Source organism: Chiloscyllium plagiosum, chromosome 33, assembly GCF_004010195.1.
Source record: "Chiloscyllium plagiosum isolate BGI_BamShark_2017 chromosome 33, ASM401019v2, whole genome shotgun sequence".
NCBI lineage: Eukaryota > Metazoa > Chordata > Chondrichthyes > Orectolobiformes > Hemiscylliidae > Chiloscyllium > Chiloscyllium plagiosum.
In genome coordinates, this window is record NC_057742.1 from 6,704,542 (window position 1) to 6,726,037 (window position 21,496).

At 41.5% G+C, this 21,496-nt stretch overlaps 1 protein-coding gene across 1 annotated transcript in view; it reads left to right on the forward strand.

The window, feature by feature from the left end:
* Positions 1-3,892: 3,892 nt before the first annotated feature.
* Positions 3,893-21,496, forward strand: part of lasp1 (LIM and SH3 protein 1) — a 152,795-nt gene continuing 135,191 nt past the window's right edge. Inside the window, exon 1 of the mRNA XM_043674841.1 lies at positions 3,893-4,204. Within this exon, the coding sequence (XP_043530776.1) occupies positions 4,136-4,204 (69 nt within the window). The 5' untranslated portion in view covers positions 3,893-4,135. The remainder of the gene's footprint in view (positions 4,205-21,496) is intronic.

The following is a 21,496-nucleotide window of genomic DNA, read 5'->3' on the forward strand; positions in this document are numbered from 1 at the left end:
TCTTCTTTTCCACCTATCCACTCCACCCTCTCCCCTGACCTATCACCTTTCATCCCCTCCTCCACTCACCGATTGTATTCTATGCTACTTTCTCCCCACCCCCACTCTCCTCTCATTTATCTCTCTACCCTTCAGGCACTCTGCTTGTAATCTTGATGAAGGGCTTTTGCCCGAAACGTCGATTTTACTGCTTCTCGGATGCTGCCTGAACTGCTGTGCTTTTCCAGCACCATCTAATCTAGACTCTGGTTTCCAGCATCTGCAGTCATTGTTTTTACCTAGTCAATCTAGACTTTGGTTTAACATCTCAATCTATAGCATGCGCGCTCCACATTATTATACTCACTTATGGCAGCAATGAGAATATTAGCCCTGAAGACTACTGTCTTTGTTCAATGCTCTGGACTATGATTTTCAGTGTATCGATATTATGGCTTGAAGAAGTGTACCCGGGTTCAATTCCCGCCTCAGGCGACTGACTGTGTGGAGTTTGCACGTTCTCCCCGTGTCTGCGTGGGTTTCCTCCGGGTGCTCCGGTTTCCTCCCACAGTCCAAAAATGTGCAGGGTCAGATGAATTGGCCATGCTAAATTGCCTGTAGTGTTAGGTAAGGGGTAAATGTAGACTTGTTGGGCCGAAGGGCCTGTTTCCACACTGTAATCTAATCTAATCTAATCTAATCTAAGTGTATTTTGTCCTGGCTTTTTTATGGAGATGTTGAGTGTGCTGAATGATCTGTCCCAAGCCAATTAACAGCTTATGAGGTCTTGGGCTTTTAAAACAAGTTGGAACAGTAGGAGCAGCCTGCATGGGTGGAGTCAGGCTCCCATAGAACCAGGGTTTTAATTTAGCTTTTAACAATTTTTGAAGCTGCCATACATTTCTCTCTGCTGTCGCAAAATGTGTGAGTTCTCTCTCTCTCTGCCAGAATCTTTTCTTGATGTTTTTTCCTTCTGGACTGGAATAACATTGCATTTGAGACAATATATTTTACTGAATTTACTTTTACCAAGGGGCTGTTTATAGAATGTTATTATATTGGAACAGCTGCTGTTTTGTAGTTAAATAATTAATTATTCTGTTAAGTTTTCCAATAGAGTTACAGTTATATCAATTCTTCTTTCTCAGTACTTTAACTGTAGAGTAAGATTAAAGTATGCTTTGCTTAAAGCTGAGTAATGTAACCAATCAAATTACATCTCGAACACAGCACTTTATACTTGCCTTTAAATTAGAAAATGTTAGGATCTACACTATGTCCTTGATGTACTCGAAGGTGGTTTGGTCTGGTCCATAACAGAAGCCAGGCCCTTTCAGACAATTGGAGTACAAGGATGGTGATGTGTGTGGGGCATCAAAACTGATTTATAAAATCTGGACCATATCCTCTGTTTCTGTGCTGTAGACTTGCTGTAATTTGGTTTCGTCTCTGGTATCAGTGTTGGCTTATCAATGGTGCCCTGTTAAATTTGACTGATGGGAGATTGGGGTTGCCAATTCCAATTGCAGTCTGGTCAAAAAAAAAACTTTTTTTCCCTCCATCTCTATATTTGTGTCCCCACCAAGTGGTCTTTTCTCAACTCTCATTCTGAAGAGAACAACCAAAATGCTAAAAAGACACCGACCATTGTCTTGCTACTCTTGGTTTAAAATGGTGACAACTTGTCCATCAAGATGAATTGAATTGAATTTATTGTCAACGTGTACCGAGACACAGTGAAAAGCTTTGTCTTGCGAGTGATACAGGCAGATCACAGAGTTAAATGGCATAGATAAGTAAATAATAGGTAAACAGCGGCAAAAACACAAACACAGGTACAGGCGAATGTTATGTGTTTGTGAGTCCATTCAGTATTCTAACAACAGTAGGGTAGAAACTGTTTTGAAACTGGCTGGTGCATGTGTTCAGGCTTCTGTACCTTCTCCCCGATGGTAGAGGTTGTAGAAAAGCATTGCCAGGGTGGGATGGATCTTTGAGAATGCTGGTGGCCTTTCCTTGACAGTGGGCCTGGTAGGTGGATTCTATAGATGGGAGATTGGCCTTTATGATTGTCTGGGCTGAGTTCACCACTCTCTGTAACCATCTCCAATCTTGAATGTACAGTTGACAAACCAGGTAGTGATACATTCCAGACAGAACGCTCTCGATGGCGCACCTATAAAAGTTGGCAAGGGTTCTGGGCTGAGTTCACCACTCTCTGTAACCATCTCCAATCTTGAATGGTACAGTTGCCATACCAGGTAGTGATACATTCCAGACAGAACGCTCTCGATGGCGCACCTATAAAAGTTGGCAAGGGTATTCACCATCATGCCAAATTTCCTCAGCTGCCTGAGGAAGAAGAGACATTATTGGGCCTTTGTAACCAGTGTGTCCGCATGAAGAGTCCAAGAAAGCTTGTTGTGGATGACCACTACCAGGAGCTTGACACTCTCCCCACTCATTCCACCTCTGTGCTGTTAATGTGTAGGGGGGCATGAATAACATCCCACTGACAGTCAATAATGAGTTCCTTGGTTTTGCCGGCATTGAGAGCTAGGTTGTTCTCGGTGCATCATTTTTCCAGGTCTTCCACCTCCCATCTGTCGTCTGTTTCATCGCCATTTGAGATTCGACTGACTGTGGTGGTGTCATTAGCAAACTTGTAAATGGCGTTAGTCTGGTATTTGGGACATAGTCATGGGAATACAGTGAGTACAGTAGGGGGCTGAGTACGCACCCCTGGGGGGCTCCAGTGTTGAGTGTTAGTGAGGATGAAATATTGTCCCCAAATTTCACTGATTGTGGCCTGTGGATCAAGAAACTGAGGATCCAGTTGCAGAGTTTGGAGCTTAGTATGAGATCACTAAGTTTAGTAATCAGTCTTGAGAGGATAATAGTGTTGAAGACTGAACTGTAGTCAATGAGTAGGATTCTTATGTAACTGTTGTAGGCATCATAATGGTCTAGGGAGGAGTGAAGGGCAAGTGATATGGCATCTGACATAGATCTGTTTGTCCAATAGGCAAATTGGAGTGGGTCAAGAGTAGTGGGGAGGCTGGAGTTGATTCATGCCATGGCCAGCCTTTCAAAACACTTCATGACCACCGAGGTTAGGGTCACTGGGCGATATTGTACAAGCCTTCTGAGGCACAGGGATGATGTTGGTCCTCCTGAAACAGGCAGGGACAGTAGCCTGCTGCAGGGAGAGGTTGAAGATGATGAGAAGATGCATCAAGCTTTGAGTCCAACACCTTCATGATGAGGCAGAGAAAATTTTACACTCTGGGTCGCACTGCATGGCATATCTTGCTCTGTGTGTCCAAAATCTGTTCAATTTAAGACCCACTAGTGAGCCATCAACAACATCGTTCACAGATTGGGGGACAGCTGACCACAAATTAGTCAAAACGTTCGAGTTCATTGTCCACTCTCTTCTGGGTTGCTTCCGCAGCTTTGCCCCAGAGATGTAGCTACAGTTCCAGAAAACTGCAGGCGAACTTCTTGAAGGTCAGACAGCTCACTCCTTGTACATTTCTAGGTGTTAGTGAACTTGTCCAATCCGACTGGGGGCGGGGGGGAAGAAATCACATCCCGAAGAAGACCTTCTCAATTCTCCCCCACTCCCCACCCCAACAGATTAAATTTCCTTTAAAATGATTCAGTGTAGCCTTGTATATGTCATTGTTGTACTTGTACTTGCAAACATGGCAACGATCTTTAATGCAGTTAAATAAATAAATAAATATGCTGTGTACCTCAACCAGAAGCCATACACAATCCAGGTACAACTCTATCTCTCTCGCTTGTTTCAAGCGATTACTAAAGCCCTCATTGAGGTTAATGATTACATACATTCGTGCTGAACAGAAGTCCCGGTTTCAAATTACTCTTTTTGGCTTCTGGGGACGTGCACGCCTTCATCAACGTGCGCGCTGACACACAACCCCCACCCCCACTGTCTCCCTCGGTGGACGTGTGATTTTCTCCGAGCGCGCTCTCACGGGCCCCTCCTGTTTATTCCCTGGTCAGATCCGAGAAGAGCTTAACAGAAAGGGGAAGGAGGACGGAACATATTCTACGGAGATTGTAGACAACGAATTGCGTGCAGCTAGAAATCGAGAGACAAACAAGGGAAACAAAATCGGCTTCCAAAATGAATCCATCTTGCGCCAGATGTAAAAAGATTGTCTACCCGACTGAAAAAGTCAACTGCCTGGACAAGGTGAGCTGGAAGCGGCACGATGCTTGAAGGGCTCTTCCCAATCAGTTACATTGTAACTCGTCAGTTACATTGTTGATAATTGTAACCCCTCAGTTACATTGTAACTCGTCAATTACATTGTTGCCAATTGGAACTCGTTCGTTACAGTGTTGCAAACCCCTATCTCGATTTCCGCTTCTTTTTCTTCGATTTGCTACATTTTGTAACATTCGCCGTTGAAGACGCCGGAAGTATATCACTCTCCTCTCCCTTCAAACACTGAACCTATACTTCTCTTTAGTTCTAACCAGGGAAACGACTTATTCAGATTTTTAAAATTAGTTTATTTTTCTTTGAGTTTTCTTTTAGCAGAAACTCATGCTGGCTGCGCGCATTGCTGATTTTTCAAATTTTGCCGTGCTCGTTTTTCTCTAAAGGTTTCAATCTTAGTTAACAACAGTTTTAGAAATAAATCATTTAGTGACTGTGTTGGACTTAAACTTCCAGGAAACAAAATCAAGGTAGTTCAGTGGTAAGGTTTTGGAAAATTATGTAATTTATAGGAGGGCGTGGATCGATTGATCATACCCTACTTTCAAAACTGAACCTGGAGCTGTTTTATGGGCTGATTTTCTTTTGTCTGGGGACTGTTGTATTTTCACGACATCCCAATCTTATGACTAAGCAGCAGGCTTATTGCCCACTCCTGACCCCCTGCTCCAAAAAGTACTTTTAAAAGCAATTTTCAAAACGGCCATTGAATTTTCTTGCTATTCACCCGACCACCCACCTCCAGAAGTTTTCCCTTGGCTAGATTAAGAATCAAGAAACTTTTGATCATCCCTTGTGACACCTGTAGTGATATTGTTATTGGACAGTATATACAAAAATAGCATGTTATATTTTTTAAAAGAAGCGTGGTGTTTTTGATGGTTCCTTTAAAAATGAAGTTCAATGCTGATTGAGAAAAATAAATTCTTCTGACTTGGATTACAAGGGAAAAACCTGTAAACACCAATGAATGGAAATAACTGATTTTACTAAGTCCCCTCACCCTAGCAGATCAATGTTGTTGGTGCCTGGGGTCAATCAGTTCAGGAATATTCCACTGATGTGTATCAGTATGCTGACCAACTTTGGAAATGAATACAAAAGCAAAATACTGTGATTGCTGGAATCCTGAAATAAAAAGCTGGAAATAGCTTGTCTACTTTTTGATGAACGACTATCATCTTGATCTGTTCATGCTGTTTCCCTGTCCACTATGCTGCTGACCCACTGAGCATTCCTAGCTGATTTACACGTGGATGATTACAACTGAACGCGAACCAGCAGAGATCAGTGAAGGCATCTAGGGAGTCAGTCCTTTAATTGAATTCCCCCATTTTCCTACACAAATGTTTGAGATCATGTGGCCTGTTGTAGCACAGTCATCCTCACTGAGCTCAACTAATTGACACATGAAGTAAATCTGATGTCTTCTTGCTGACATGGCTCATTAACCACATTCTGTATTTACTCGCAGCGCCATTGTGGGAAGTGTTGTAACTTCTCTTGACAATAGCATGAGGTACACAACTGTGCAACTTTAGAATACTAGCTTTCCTAATTAGTAGGCTTCTCAAGCTAATGGCTTTGGTGATTCTGACCTTGGACTGTCAGATTTGATTGGGCTAGATTTTGTGGTCAACGGTAAAGCTATCGTCTAAGCTGCTGATCCTGAGGTGAACTGCTCAAAGATAGTGTGGACTTTCCTTTTTCCATCATCCATTTTAATCTGGGGCCAATAACAGTGATGTCAGCAAGTGTGGGACACAGCCAACTACATTGAGGTACTTTGAGATAACAAGCCAGGAAGTTAAAAATGTTCACCTTTAAATTTTAGATGGAGACACTTGCATTTATGTAGCACCTTTCTTGGCTGCTGTATGTCTCAACATGCTTCACAGCCAACTTTTGACTGGACCTTTTGTGGTCACTGTCATGTCGGAAAAGAGAGAGCCAATTTTCATGCAAACAATCCCACAAGCAGCAAAGAAATCATGACCAGATACTTTTGTTTCTGTGATACTGATTGAGAGAGAAATATTGGCTTGGACCTTGGGTGTAACAGCTATACAAATCTTTGATAGAGGATTTTAGTTTGTTCTCAGTTGAGGGCTCCAGTTTGCTATCTGTCTCAAAGATCTGACTGTACAGCGTTTTCTTAATATAGCATTGGCTGTCAACTGTGTTTTTTGTATTTCTGTCTTTGGTGAGAATTGAACACTCAATGTTGTGACTTGAGTGTGCATTTGTTACAGACTGAGCCACAGCTGACAAATTAATTGGATTTAGAAGTAAAATATCAATATAAACTTCAAATCATGTTATAAATGTGTGGAAGGTTAAATATAATAGAGAAATTAAAATTTTATAAGTGTAAAATTAATTTTATAGAGTCAGGTGAGGGTTCTTTTGCAGTAATTATGAAATTAATATGCTATGCCATGAAACAGCCAGGTACACTTAATTCAACAAGGTGTAACTTTTTTTCCAGGGTTTTAACAAGGAGACTAACAGTGTAGCACTCAAAGTTCACATCTGTTGAGAGATTTTGAAGGAAAAAATGCTGGAAAGTAAGTGTTCATTGCCGATGTGTCTGGGAGAAAGTGAGGAGTGCAGATGCTGGAGATCAGAGTCGAAGAGTGTGGTGCTGGAAAAGCACAGCCGGTCAGGCAGCATCCGAGGAGCAGGAGAATTGATGTTTCGAGAATAAGCCCTTCATCAGGAAGGGCTGACGAAGGGCTTATGCTCAATGTTGATTCTCTTGATCCTTGGATGCTGCTTGACCTGTGTGTTTCTCCTACATCACACTCTTCGACAATGAGTCTGGGCTTAGTTTGTGATGTGCCAACTCCAATCCAAACAGCCTACTTCAAAAAAAAATCATCTGCCCTTGTATGTTATGGATGATGTCTTGGACATGGTCGTGGAGAATGATTTGTCTCTAGATTCGTATCCTGGTGTGAGATTACCCTCCAAGTTACAACTAAGAACTTTTGCTGGAATTTGGCAGGCAAAGAATTTTATGTATTAGTGCCTTGCCTGGCCTTGAGGGTGATGAACTTCTTGAAAAGTTGCCACTGTTCTGTGCGAGGGAAAACCTGGGAGCCAATGCATGCACAGTAAGATCCCATAAACAGGAATGCTGTTGAATGTTTTAGATTACATTACAGTGTGGAAACAAGCCCTTCGGCCCAACAAGTCCACACCGACCCGCTGAAGCGCAACCCACCCATACCCCTACATTTACCCCTTACCTAACACTACAGGCAATTTAGCATGGCCAATTCACCTAACCTGCACATCTTTGGATTGTGGGAGGAAACCTGAGCACCCGGAGGAAACCCACGCAGACACTGGGAGAACGTGCAAACTCCACACAGTCAGTCGCCTGTTTTAAGGATAAATATTGGGCAGGAAGCCGAGTCCGGCCACCTCCTTGCAAATTATCCCAAAGCACTATTTTGAAATAAACTGTGAAAACTAGGAGGACTTTGGTTTGACTTTTACCTGAATGAGGTCGCTTTTGACAATGCAGTGTTCCTTCAGTACTGCATTGACATATTAGTCTTCTTATGTACGTGGGATCTGAATGATGTTTGACAGCGTGAACATCTGACATTGTGCTGCCGCTGATCCATTGCTGGCATATTGTTGTACAACAGGCAGAAACATGTTGTGAATATGTAGGTACTGGTGGATGTCAGATTGCAGCAGAGAATAAAGCCATGGTTTTGATTCTGTGCCCAGGAAACTTGGTTAGAATGCTCGCATGCTCCAGCTCATAGAATTCTTATACTGTGGAAAGAGGCTCTTTGGCTTAACAAGCCCACACCGACCCTCCAAAGAATAACCCACCAAGACCCATTGCCCCTACCCTATATTTACCCCTGACTAATATACCTAACCTATACATCACTGAACGCTATTGGCAATTTAGCTAATTCACCTTAGCTGCACTTCTTTGGATTGTGTGAGGAAACCGGAGCACCCAGAGGAAACCCACGCAGGCACGGGCAGAATGTACAAACTCCACACAGACAGTTGCCTGAGGCTGGAATCAAACCTGGGTCCCTGGCGCTGTGAGGTAGCAGTGTTAACCACTGAGTCACCGTGCTGTTAGTCATATCACCAAAACATGAAGTGTGCTATGGGCTTCAGACAGCATTTTACATTGGAACATAGGATGTAGGAGCAAGAGTAGACATTTCGAGCCAATTTTGACCTTCAATAAGATCATTGTTGTGTCCTCAACTCTACTCTCCTTTGTTACTGTAACCCTGAAGAAAAGGAACATTCCAGTCAGGTCTTGCTCAGCATGTTCTGTTATCTCAACTTTTATAGATATTTTAATTAACCTGTTCAGACACATTATGACACATCTCTGGGATGTGAAGCCAGGTCTTCTGGTCTAGAGGTTCAGACACTAGCACTGTGCTAAAAGGGCCCTTTGTATTCTTGGGATTTCTTTCACACTCTTTTTCTCTCAAGGTTTCATAACTTATGATGGATTATAGCTACTAATACACCTCCGGAGCATCAGCAAATTGGTTTTCGGTGTGTTATCAGCTATTTGCCTCCAAGAGTAATGTCTTCAGCCAATTTTCAAGGAAACGCACTTTTTGCAACAGAATTATGGAGTGATTTGTAATTTTTTTTAACAACTTCAGGATGCCACACAACACTTTACAGGGGGTTTCTAATTTATGAATGTCTGATTTAAAAACACTTAAGATCCTGTATTAATGAACAGCTCCATTTATGATGTCCCATGTTGTGTTCCAACTTGCATACAAATCAACTTGCAAAGGAACTCAAACAGAACCCATTCCCAACCCGGGGACTGTCTGTACAGTTAATGATACACTTTTATTAAGTGTAGTCACTGTTGCAATGTAGGAAAGGCAGCTACAGATTAGTGCACAGCAGGCCCCTGAAGAAAGCAATGTGATAATGACCACATCATCCCATTGAACAGCACACTGGAGAACTCCCTGCTCTTAATGACTTAATGTATCACATGAAAGGTAGCATTCTGGTCGGACAATCCCTCAATGTAGCGTTAAAATGCCACTCTGCGTTATGAGTTGAAATCTATGGAATGGAACTTGAACCCATTGCCTTTCTGACTCAGCAGAAAGAAATACAAGTAAGAAGCCTGGCTAATTTTCTTTTATCCCCTTACTCATTATTGGGTCTCAGCTGTCACTATGTGTAACACTCCTGTCTCTGTGTCAAACAATGTGGGTCCCTTAACTCATCGGATTGCTTGATAGCATTGAGTTGGCTGTAATTGAGGCTGATACACCAGCTTACTTCGTAAGAGATTGTTGCATTGCTAATGAGAATGTAAAGATGCCAGTGTCCATTCCTAAAAGCAATGGCTAATTCTCGACAAGCTTCAATCTTCAACCAATGTCACAAAAGTCAAATGAACTGTTCATTTGTGTTGATGTCTGAAATGGTTGTCTGATTTGTGCATTTAACATTTTCAAATTATTAATTACACGTGTGTATGATGCTAAACGGTGCAGTAGACTAGATGAGTTGAATGGCTAATTCTGCTTCTGGATCTTATGGTCTGTGTGAAACCATTGAAGGAGAGGCAGTGATGTAATGGTACTGTCACTGCAATCCAGGACCCCGGCCCAATACTCTGGGAACATCTGTTTGAATCACCCATTTCTGGTGGAATTTGAATTCAAAAATGAAAAACCTGGAATAAAAAGCTGGTCTAATGGTGCCCACATAACCACTGTGGATTGTCATTAAAAACCCAACTTCAGGGAAGGAAATCTGCCATCATAACTTGGTCCTATTTTACATGTGAGTGAGATTTCAGACCCCAGCAATATGATTGACTTTTAACTGCCCTCTGGGCAACTAGGGGTGGGTTGTAAATGCTCTTCTAGTTGGCGCTGCCCACACCACATAAATGTTGTTAGAGTGAGTCAATATTTAAAAAGTCACTCTAATATAAAGATGAAGTATGAACATGGTATTGTAGCTATTAAGCATGGTAAAATGTAACAATGCAAGTGCAGCAAGTAATTAAGGCAAATGGAATTGTCTTACTAGGAGGTTGGAGTTTAAAAGTTGTGAAGTCATGTTGCAACTGTACAGGGTATTGTGAGACCGAGCATGGACTACTATATGAAGTTTTGATCTCTATATGTTGAAAAGGATAGTAGCTTTGGAGGTGGAGATTCACTAGACTGATTCTAGAACAGCTAAACAGGTTTATTCTGTGTTCATTAGTATTTAGAGGAAAGCGTTATTGATCTTATTGAAGCATACAGGATTGTAAGTAGGCTTGACAGAAGTAGATGTTGAGATTTTTCAATTAGGGGACGTGGTTTTACTGAATAAAGGTGCATTCATTTTCTAGTTGAGATGTCTGCGAATGCCTGGAATTTTCTACTCCAGATATTTGTGAAAGTGAGAGGAGTTTGTTGGACTTTAAAATATTAGGGAATTAAGGAACTAGCAATTCTCAAAAAAAAAGAGTTGAGGCCTGGGACAGATAAGCCATGATTTTATAGAAAGGCCAGACAGACTCTAAAGGCTGAATGGTCTAGTCTTCCTCTTTTTTTAAACTTATTTTAATGATCAATCTGTTCAGAGGCGCTATTACACACCTCTGGGGCAGGTGGGGCTTGAACCCAGGCCCCTCGATCCAGGGGTAGGGACACTACCACTGCACCACAAGAGGGCTCCTCTTTCTGTTATTTCAAACAGCTACTGTGGTGCAGGCTCGAAGGGCAGAATGGGTTACTCCTGCACCTATTGTCTACTTAAACCTGAGCATGTTTGCTCACAATGGTGACTTGATGTAATGAATATCAAAATCTCAACCAGTATTATTAACAGACTTATCTGGTCATGATTACAATGTTGTTTTGAAATCATTCTCTGCCCAGATGAGCTGACAATTTCCTACGAGTAGCAATGAATACAATTCAAAATTAATTCCCTCTCTGGAAAGCACTATGGGATGTTCCCTCATCATGAAAGCTGATTTGGAAGTGCAACCTTTTTGTTTTTGCTTTAAATTGTGTTACAGAAAAGGTTTGCCAGAGAATTATTTCTAATGTAAAATACATCCTCTGTTCTCAAGCAGTTAGAGTTATTGAAGTGAGGACCTACCACATGCTGCTGTAATTGCAATTCAGAATTTGTGTGGACAGTAATTAACAGAAAGTCATACACAAATTGGAGGGTTAGGTAGTGGCCTGATTAGCTCCGTGGCAATTACTCCAGCTAACTGAATTGAAATCAGACAGGGAAAAATCTTGGTTATCTTGGGGTCCTTCCAACCCCATAGTTAGTTAGATGAAGGTACTCCGTGAGTTGTGTTTGAGTCATGATTGGCTGAAGTTGAGGTCCCTGCAAAATCCCCTTTCCCTCCAGAACAGACTGTGTAGCAGTCTGGGGTATTAGGAGCTGAAAATAAATAGCAGGTGTTTGTGTAAATTACCACAAGCCATCTTTAAGTTGGCTACTTATTAAGAAATCTAACAGACAATCAAATACTGACACAATTATTTAAATTTTATTGCATGTAGCAGCCAAAATGAGACATCTCCAGTAAACAGATTAAGTTTCACAATTCAACTTGGCCACTACCCTATTTAATGGTGGCATTTCGCTATGATTCCAACCAATAGTGTCTGTATCTCAATGTGTCCAGGGTCTGATTGATGAGCAGTGTTGTTCTCTGAAGTTCTGTTCCCAAGGAATCCTGCAGTTGAATTCTTACACAATTTTCCATCCTTCAAGTTTGAGGTGTGACATTATTGATGATCCTTTAAATTCTTTCATCCAAAATATTGCAAGTCTGCAGCTTGCCAACCTATCAGAAGTAGCTACCTTGTTTCTTTTTACATTTTGGCATTGACTGTCTTTTTGAAGACACAGCTTTCTTCTAATTAACTCCTTAAATTCTTCTGCAGGGCAGTCAGTTGTTCTTGTGGCATAAAGCAGCCATTTATCAAACAATTGTTAAAACAGTTTTCTTCATGTAACTTCAACTTCTTTTCCTAGACTTGGCTAATTACTTTCAATTCCTTATAAATTTGTCCTTGTCCCTTTTAATAGTTTATTCCACACAGAATTATTGCATCTCTCAATCCATGAACAGTTATTAAAATTCTCTGTCCTTTAGCCCAATAGAATAATCAATGCCATTCATGCAAAGTGAGCTTGACAATAGATCCATGCTCAAAATGTTCAGTAATGAATGGACGCCAGGTCTACATTGGGCATGGATCTATTATCAGACTGACTTAGCATGAATGGCATTGATTATTCGATAGGGCTGAAGGACCGAGAATTGGGCAGTATTGTGAATGAATTATTTCCACAAGTAAGAATTTGATCCTCACTGAATGGGAAAAAAACAAAACTGTTGATGAAGAAATTTCTCCTCATCTCAGTCCTAAATGGCCAAGCCTATATCCTTAAACCGTGACCCCTGGTTCTGTACTCCCTAATCATCGGGAAGATCCTTGTCATTCCCAAGTGCTTCACAGTCAATGAATTACTTTTTGAAGTGTCGTTATTGTTCTAATTCTTTTATGTATTCGTGGGCATTGCTGGCTGGGCCAGCATTTATTGCCCATCCCTGGTTGCCCTTGAAGGTGGTGGTGAGCTGTCGTCTTGAACTGCTGCAATCCATACACTGAGTGTGTCTAAAACAAAGTTAGGTTCTTGATTAGTAAGGTGATCAAGAGTTATGTGGAGAAGACAGGAGAAACATATAAGTTGTGATCAATTGGCAAATCAGATTCAATTGGCTAAATGGCCTAATTCTGGTCCTGTGTCATTTGGTCTTGGATAGTGTCAAGCTTCTTGTGTGTAGTTGGAGGTGCAGCAATCCAGACAAGTGGGGAGTATTCCATCGCCCTCCTGACTTGTCTTGTAGATGGTGGACAGACTTTGAAGAGTCAGGGGATGAGTTACTCACCACAGTTTTCCTACCTCCGACCTACCCTGTAGCCACTCTATTTATTTATTTTGGTGAGTCTAGTTGACTTTCTAGTCATTGGTAATCCCCAGGATGTTGTAACGAAAAGGAACAAGACATCCAGTTTGAACAGAATAAGACCTTATAGCAATAGTAAGTGATCTGTAGCTAATGCCAAAAAGTCAGGTCATGTGAGGAATTGATTTGTATTTGAAATGCATGTATTTGTATTATAAGGAAAAGCTGAGGGACTTGGGTCTGTTCTCATTGGAGAGAAGAAAGCTAAGAGGGGATTTAATAGAGGCATACAAGATGATCAAAGGATTAGATAGGGTAGACAGTGAAAGTCTTTTTCCCAGGTTGATGATGTCAGCTTGGACAAGGGGGCATAGATACACATTGAGGGGGTGATAGATTTAAGACAGATGTCAGAGGCAGGTTCTTTACTCAGAGAGTGGTAAGGGCATGGAATGCCCTGTTTGCCAATGTCATTAACTCAGTCACACTAGGGGCATTGCAACAGTCCTTGGATACGCGCATGGATGACAATGGGATAGTGTAGGGATTGGGCTTAGATTAGTTCACAGGTCGGCGCAACATGAAGGGCCTGTTCTGTGCTGTATTGTTCTGTGTTCTATGTACAATGGATGAATGCCATGATGAGTGGGGTTTAGGAGTTGGTAAATTAGGTGAGGAATTGAGAGAAAGTGAGGACTGCAAATGCTGGAGAGTCAGAGTAGAGAATGTGTTGCTGGAAAAGCACAGCAGGTCAGGCAGCATCCAAGGAGCAGGAGAATCTATGTTTCTGACATAAGCCCTTCATCAGGAATGCTGAGATGAGGAAATGCCCAGTTTTAGGGTTTTGGGCATGTATTTAGAGACTGGGTATTCATTGCAACACTCGATGCAAAGAGGAGGGAGAAATTTGGGTAGGTCAAAAACATTCGAGTTTTTAAATTTGAGATACAGCAGTGTTGATAAAATGAATCTTGGCAAACAGGGATGAAGCTGTTGGAACTCTGCCAGCACTACAAGGTGAAAGCTTGGGAAATAATCACCGTGAAAGAGACAAGCTAGTCTGATCAACAGGGCACAGCTATGCAATAGCTAATTGCTTCTACATGGAAAGACAATTTTGAAGGACAAGTTGCTCCCTGTTTCTGCTAAATAACTTGATATTATGTTTGCAACAGTATCCCTGAAGCTACTTATATTTGGGTGAAAGCTGGTGTTGAAAGAAGGGAGATGATTGCTTCATTTCAGGCTGGTTTCCTTGCCTTCCAACTTCAAGTACTAACCCTGAGCTTTGCCACTAGCTCGAACAACCACAGGACTCTGCAGGTCGCAAACATTCTGACCCAGAGAGAAGCCATTTATGTGTACTTGATAAAGATTATGGGTCCATACCACCAGAACTAGCCTTGCTAAACCTGGAATTTCCTGCTGTGTACTATTCTTATAAATTCATTTCCAGACACTGCTGTGAGGAACCTAGGAGCCTTAGAAAGAGGGGGGAAAAAGTTTATTTTTTATTTGAATGTTTGGTGCTGAAAATGATAGCATGAGTGGAGAGGTTGGCTATTTGTCGAGTTAAAAATCAATACTCTGGTCTGTTTATTTTCTAGTTGGCATGGGGAGCTGGTTCCCTTTTAAGGACACATCTGTCAGCCAACCGAAGGCAAGAGTGTAGTGATGGGAAGTCATGTGATGAGATTCCAGGAAAACAGTTGGCAGCCCTACCTCACCTGAGTACTTGGAATGAACTTGTATTTGGGGCTTTCCTGTTCTCTCTCTGTGTGTGTGTGTGTGTGTGTGTGTGTGTGTGTGTGTGTGTGTGTGTGCTATTCTTTTGAATCAATGGTTGGTTTAGCTGTGCATTCTTTTGAAAGAACTGCTGGGGGAGGAGGATTATATAGAGACTGAAAGATTAAATCTCAATAGCTCTGAGTCACAACAGAAACACCAATCCTAAGGCTACACCTATTACAACATTTTTCATGTAGGCTACTAAGATTGCCACGTTACCTCTCCTATATTGACTTTCTGCCTCCATTTAAGTTTTGTAGAAAATGACACATTCTAGATAAATAGAAATTTTTTTTGTTTTTATTTCCTTGAAATCCTTGAGGGACTTTTGAACACAGTAAGCTACAATTAAATTCCTCTTGTTGTCCAGTTGTCAGTGAGGAAGAAAATGATTATGTTTAAGTCTGTAATATTTGTAATACATGTAATCATAATTGACCATTTTAATCTGCTATCACATTGCACTGCAGAAAAAGAACTTGAGAGGCAGTGGCAGTGAGTGTCTCTCAGCAAGAAAAACATAAAATCTTTTCTTGCGAAGAAAAGGTGGTTTGTTATGTCTCAGTGATTACACTTTTGCCTCTGAGTCGGAAAGTTTTCGGTTCAAGTCCCAGAGACCTGAGAATCTCTTAGAAGCTTGACACCTTGTTGCAGTACTGAGGGAGGAACTTGGAGGACCACTCTGAACTATGCACCTCCCAACAGAGCCAATCGACTTCATACACCTTGAATTGTTCTCTGAGGTGCTGTCTTTCACCTGTGTGAAGATGGTATGTCTTTCAGGTTCCATCTGTCCTTAGGTGAATATAAACATTTTCATGGACCTGGGTTTGATTCTAGCCTTGGGTGACTGTGTGGACTTCCTTGTTGTAAAGAAATGTAACTTCGGTGAATTGGCCATGCTAAATTGCCCCATACTGTGCAGGCTAGATGGGTTAACTATGGTAAATGTGTAGTCATGGGGATAGGGTGGGATGTTCTTCAAAGGGTTGGTGCAGACTCATTAGGCTGAATGACCTCCTTCTGCACTGTAGGGATTCTGTGATGCTACATCTTTTTCCTGGCAAATGTTAACCTCCCAACTGACATTTGTTGGGAATTTTGTTACAATGGTATTTATGGGAACTTGCAGTGTAGAAATTCCTGTCACTTGGCACCCCCCCCACTGTGCACGTGCACATACACATTACAATAATAATAATTGCTTGTAAAATTAGCAGATTTGAGTTTGGAAATAAGGATGTCTTGCTGAATTGTGTAGGGTCTTGGTGAGGCCCCAAGTGGAATATTGTGTGCAGTTTTGTTCTCCTTATCTAAGAAATGATGTTCTGGCAATGGAGGGAGTGAACAAAGGTTTACCAGACTGTTGGGATAGTAGGACTGGTAAATGAGGAGAGATTGGATTGGATAGGACTCTCTGCCACTAACTTCAGAAGAATTGGGAAATATCATGAAATCGTCAAAATTCTAACAGGACCAGACAGGGTAAATACAGCAATAATGTTCCTAATGACAGACAAATCCAGAACAGGGGTCACAGGTTAAGCATGTGTGATTTTAAAATAATTTATTCACTTTTATGAGACATGGGCATCGCTGGCTGGCCCCCATTTATTGACCATCCCTAGTTGCCCTTGAGAATGTGGTGGTGAGCTGCCACCTTGAACTGCTGTAGTCCACATGCTGTAGGTTGACCAATGTCTTGTGGGGGGGAATTCCAGAATTTTGACCCCACTAACAGTGAAGAAACAGGGTTATATTTTCCAACTCTGGATGTTGAGTGGCTTGGAGAAGAACTTGAAGGTGGTGGTGTTCCCATGTAGCTGCTGCCCTTGTCCTTCTAGATGTAAGTGATTATTGTTTTGGAAGGTGCTGACTCAGGATCTTTGGTGAATATCTGCAGTGCATCTTGTAGATAGCACACACTACTGCTAATGAGCATTGGCGGTGGAGGGAGTGGATTTTGTGGATATGGTGCCAATCAAGTGAGCTGCTTTGTCTTGGATGGTCTCAAGCTTTTTGACTTGTTGGAGCTGCACACATCCAAGCAAGTGGGGAATATTCTAACACACTCCTGACTTGTGCCTTTTAGATGGTGGACAGGCTTTGTGGAGTTAGAAGCTAAGTTACTTGCTGCAGTATTCCAAGCCTCTGACCTGCTCTTGTAGTCACTGTGTTGATGTGGTGAGTCCATGGTATTCCCTAGAATGTTGATAGTGGGGATTCAGTGATGGTAATGCAATTTAAATATCAAGGAGTGGTCGTTAAAATGCCTCTTACTGGAGATGGTCATTGCATGGACAGGTCGTTAGGACACCAGTGACAGGATGCACAAGGCTATAGAGAAATGCTGGAAAATGGGAATAGATTAGTTGAGCGTTTGTTTTTATCTATGTTTCTTTGTTTTATTTGTTGTAAAGTACTTTTGGGATATCTGAGGGTGTGCAAGGCATGAATGGAAGTCTCTGTTTTTATGAATGGAAGTCTTCTTTTATTCTTTCACAGGATAAAGCTGTTGCTCATCAGGCTAGTTTTTGCCCATCCCTAACTGCCCTTTTAAGATGGTGACAAGCTATCATTGTGAACTGCTGCTCCCTATACAGTATAGGGAAACCCACAAACGTTAGGGAAAAAATCCCAGGAATTTGACACAGTGACAGTGAAGGAATGGTGGCATAGTTCCAAGTCAGGAATGTGTGGGGCTTGGAGAGTTTGCAGACTGCTCATACATCTGTTGCTGCTGTCCTCTCTCTGTCTCAAACCTGCTCTTTAATCTTGCCACCAGTAACTCTTGCTCCCTTCCATTAACAGTCCAACACATCTTGGAGGACCACTCTGAGCAATGCACCTTCCAACAGAGCCAGTCGACTTCATACGTCTTTAATTGTGCAGATATGTTACAGTAATTATGCAGTGCAGTAGCTTTATTAAAGGATATAATTATTGCAGTTCACACAGGGCTTCCTTACTTGGTGATTTTTAATTTGAAGCTGGAGTTTTAACATATAGTGTTGCATTTCCGTTGTAGGTGAAATTAACGTTTTATCCTGTGAGGCAAGTTTTTAATCTTCACAGTGCTTAGTCTGGCTCCCTTGCCCCACTAATAGGATGGAGACTCAGTTTTGTTTTACTTACAAGGAGTTATAAACCTGGCACTGGAACAAGGGAGGTTGATTAAGTAGTGTAAATGATGGGAGCTGGCTGACCAACTTCAAACTGAAATGGTGCCAGAAGAATTCTGGAACAAAGCAGTGTGGGAGGCCAGCTGGGTGAATTTTCTCTCCTACTCTGCAGAGTCTCTCCAGTTGGTGAACATGAAAGCAGTGAGAAGAAAGGCTGAAACAGAGTACCCTGTGTATACTCCCTCAGTAAAATCTCCTTCACTGTAGTTTGTAGGTTAGCAGGATGGATTGTTGTGTAATGAACTGTTTGAGTTTATGTTGCTTTATCTTAACATATGACATCCAGCACCAAAACACACCATTTAGTCCAATAGGGCTCTGCCAGTTTTTATATTTCATGTGCACCTCCTTCCACATGTATTTTCTCACCTGTTCTACATATCTTATTCGATTTGCTCATCCCTGTCGTTAATCTCTTCCAATCTGACAGGGTTAAAAACAATGACTGCAGATGCTGGAAACCAGATTCTAGATTAGAGTGGTGCTGGAAAAGCACAGCAGTTCAGGCAGCATCTGAGGAGCAGGAAAATCGACATTTTGGGCAAAAGCCCTTCATCAGGAAGCCTGAACTGCTGTGCTTTTCCAGCACTACTCTAATCTAGAATCTTCCAATCTGACAACTGTCCCAAGATTTCTGTGCTCCTCCAGTTCTGACCTCATCCTCATTAGACAGTTGATATCACATACCCTCAGGAATCTTCTCTGAAAACCTCTTTCTCCCTCCCCTCGTCTATGTCTGTCTGTCTCTCTCCCCATACGTCCTCAAGATGATTGTCAAACATTACCTCTTCACTGAACATTTGGTCACGGTTCTATTATCACCTTGTGTGGCTCTGAGAGTTCCTGTGAAGTGCCTTTGCACATGTGCCTTTCTCCCATTAAGAGCATAAAAAATGGGAGTAAGTTTGGGTCCTTGAGTTTGCTCCAATGTTATGAAGTCATGGCTGATCTGATTGGCTGTGAAGTGGGATTTACAGCCACTTCGACTCTGTGTATCAAAAATCTGTCTAACTTGGCCTTGAATAGATTCAATGGCTTGCCTCAATTACTCTTTGGCAAAGAGGCCTCCAAACATTAACAACCCTCTAAGAATAAGTTCCTTCTAATCTCTTTAAATGGAAAGCCCTTTGTATTTAAACTGTGTCCCAACACATGATTTATCAAGAAGAGAAACGTCCTCTCAGCATCTACACTGTTAGTCCCACAGAATGTTTTTTTTTATAAGATCATGGGCTTTAGCATAGACAAAATTAGATATATCCCTCAACTATTCTTTGTGGCATAAATTTAACATTTCTCCAGAGCTCCTGCTGAGACTGAATGACTGTACGATATGGTTTTCTTTCTAATTTCGAAAGTAAGAATTAATATGATCCCTTACAATCTGTGGTTGTTCTGGTAACTGCATTTTATTCTCCTCACTCGAAGATGACCAATCAAGTACTGAGCCAACTGAAGACATAATTAACTGCTGGGGAACAATTAGTTTCTGTGTTATCTGAATAAGATACTCTGTTTCTTCTTTTAAGGGCCTTTTGCTTGGCCTGTTTCTATCCTGTCTAGAAAGAGCTATCTCCACAAACTGAGTTGTTGTATTATTTGCTTTGGGGTTCATCTTGCTGTGTGCTGTAGAGAACCAATTGCTTATTCATTAAAACTAGGAGTTTTAACTAGACTGCTCCTTCAACAGTAATAGGCTGAAGCTGTCAGCTGTGGCTCATTTGCGAGTACTCTTCCCTGTAAATATCATCAAGGCTGTGGGATCAGATCACACTGCAGTGATTTGATCAGGTGATATGGACTTGAGTGCAATATGTAGCACTACCAGAGGTGATGTTCTTGGAAGAGACATTGCTCTCTGTGTATGCTTAAGATCCTATGGCCACTATTTTCAAAAAGATGCTTTCACAAAGTTCTGGCTGCTATTTATCCTCTGGCCAACATCTCTAACAATCACGAGATGTTGTGGACCATCATTTATGGCTAATGATATACTTTTAAGTATCATGACAGTAATATAGGAAATATGGTAGTCAGTTTATGAGAAACAAGCTCCCACAAACAGCAATGATGTAATGGCCAGATCTTTTATTTGTTAATTATTTTAATATTATCTTGGACATGAGCAAATGTTCTTGTTCTTTGAAATAGTAAAATGGATCTTCTGCCTCCACCTAAGAGGGCAGAAGTGGTTTGGGTTCAGCTTTGACAATGCAACAATCCCTCTATTCCAGCAATTGTGTGTCCACATGTTTAATGTGTTTGAACCTCTGGAATGGAACTTGAGCCTGCAATCTTCTGAAGCAAGACTACTGTCACTAAGCATTAGTGACTGTGCCAGCGGCTGTTATGGCCTGCCTGAAGGTGGTCAATTTTATTAAGTTGTGATCCACTTTGGGTTGTGGGGTGATTTTGTTTTTGTCACTGGAACTGTCAAATCAAACCAGTTTCATCTGATGTTTGTGATTGGGTTTAATGTAATGTTTCAGGCAGGTAATGTTTTCTGGTTTCAAACCTGATGAAATGACATTATTCTAATTCATGAAATCCTGCCTTTTAGATTTGGTTGTCTCCAAACAGCATGAATAAGCTAATTTCTACAACTTAATATGTATTGTGGGCTATACAAAAGTGCAGTCATTCTGGAAAGTGCTGTTGAGTTGGAGCATTTCTTTTGATGTAGGGTTACCAACTCTGGCTGGACATATTCCTAGATCTACCATCAGTGACCTTCTGTCTCTAATTTCTCTCAATAACTGGATGCTAGCTTTATGTGACTTCTGTAAGGTGACCCCCTGAATCTCCTTGCGCGGTATCTTTTTACAGCCTTTACCCATATAAATAACATTCAGCTCTTCTATTCTTTCTAAGTAGACAAGCAGGAGGCTGGAAGAGTGCTGCAAGCACCAGGGCAGCATCAGGAGGTGGAGAAGTCCATGTTTCCAGTATAACCCTTCTATTCTTCCTGCCAGAGTGCATAACCTCACATTTTCCTACATTATATTTCTCTGCCAAGTTTTCACTCAACCTGTATATATCCCTCTGTAGACTGTATCATCCTCACTACTGACTTCCCACGTATTATTGTCATCTGAAAATTTGACAATCATACATTCACTTCTGTCACTCAAGGTCATTAATATACCTTGTAAGGAATTGTGGTTCTAGCATTGATCCTTGTGGCACTTCTAGTTACAAGTTACTATTCTGAAAATATCCCTTTAATCCTAACTCTGTCTTCTATTAGTTAGCCATTTCTCTATACATGCTAATGTTTTCTTGTACTGTGTTCAACTGGTTCCCCTTTATCTATCC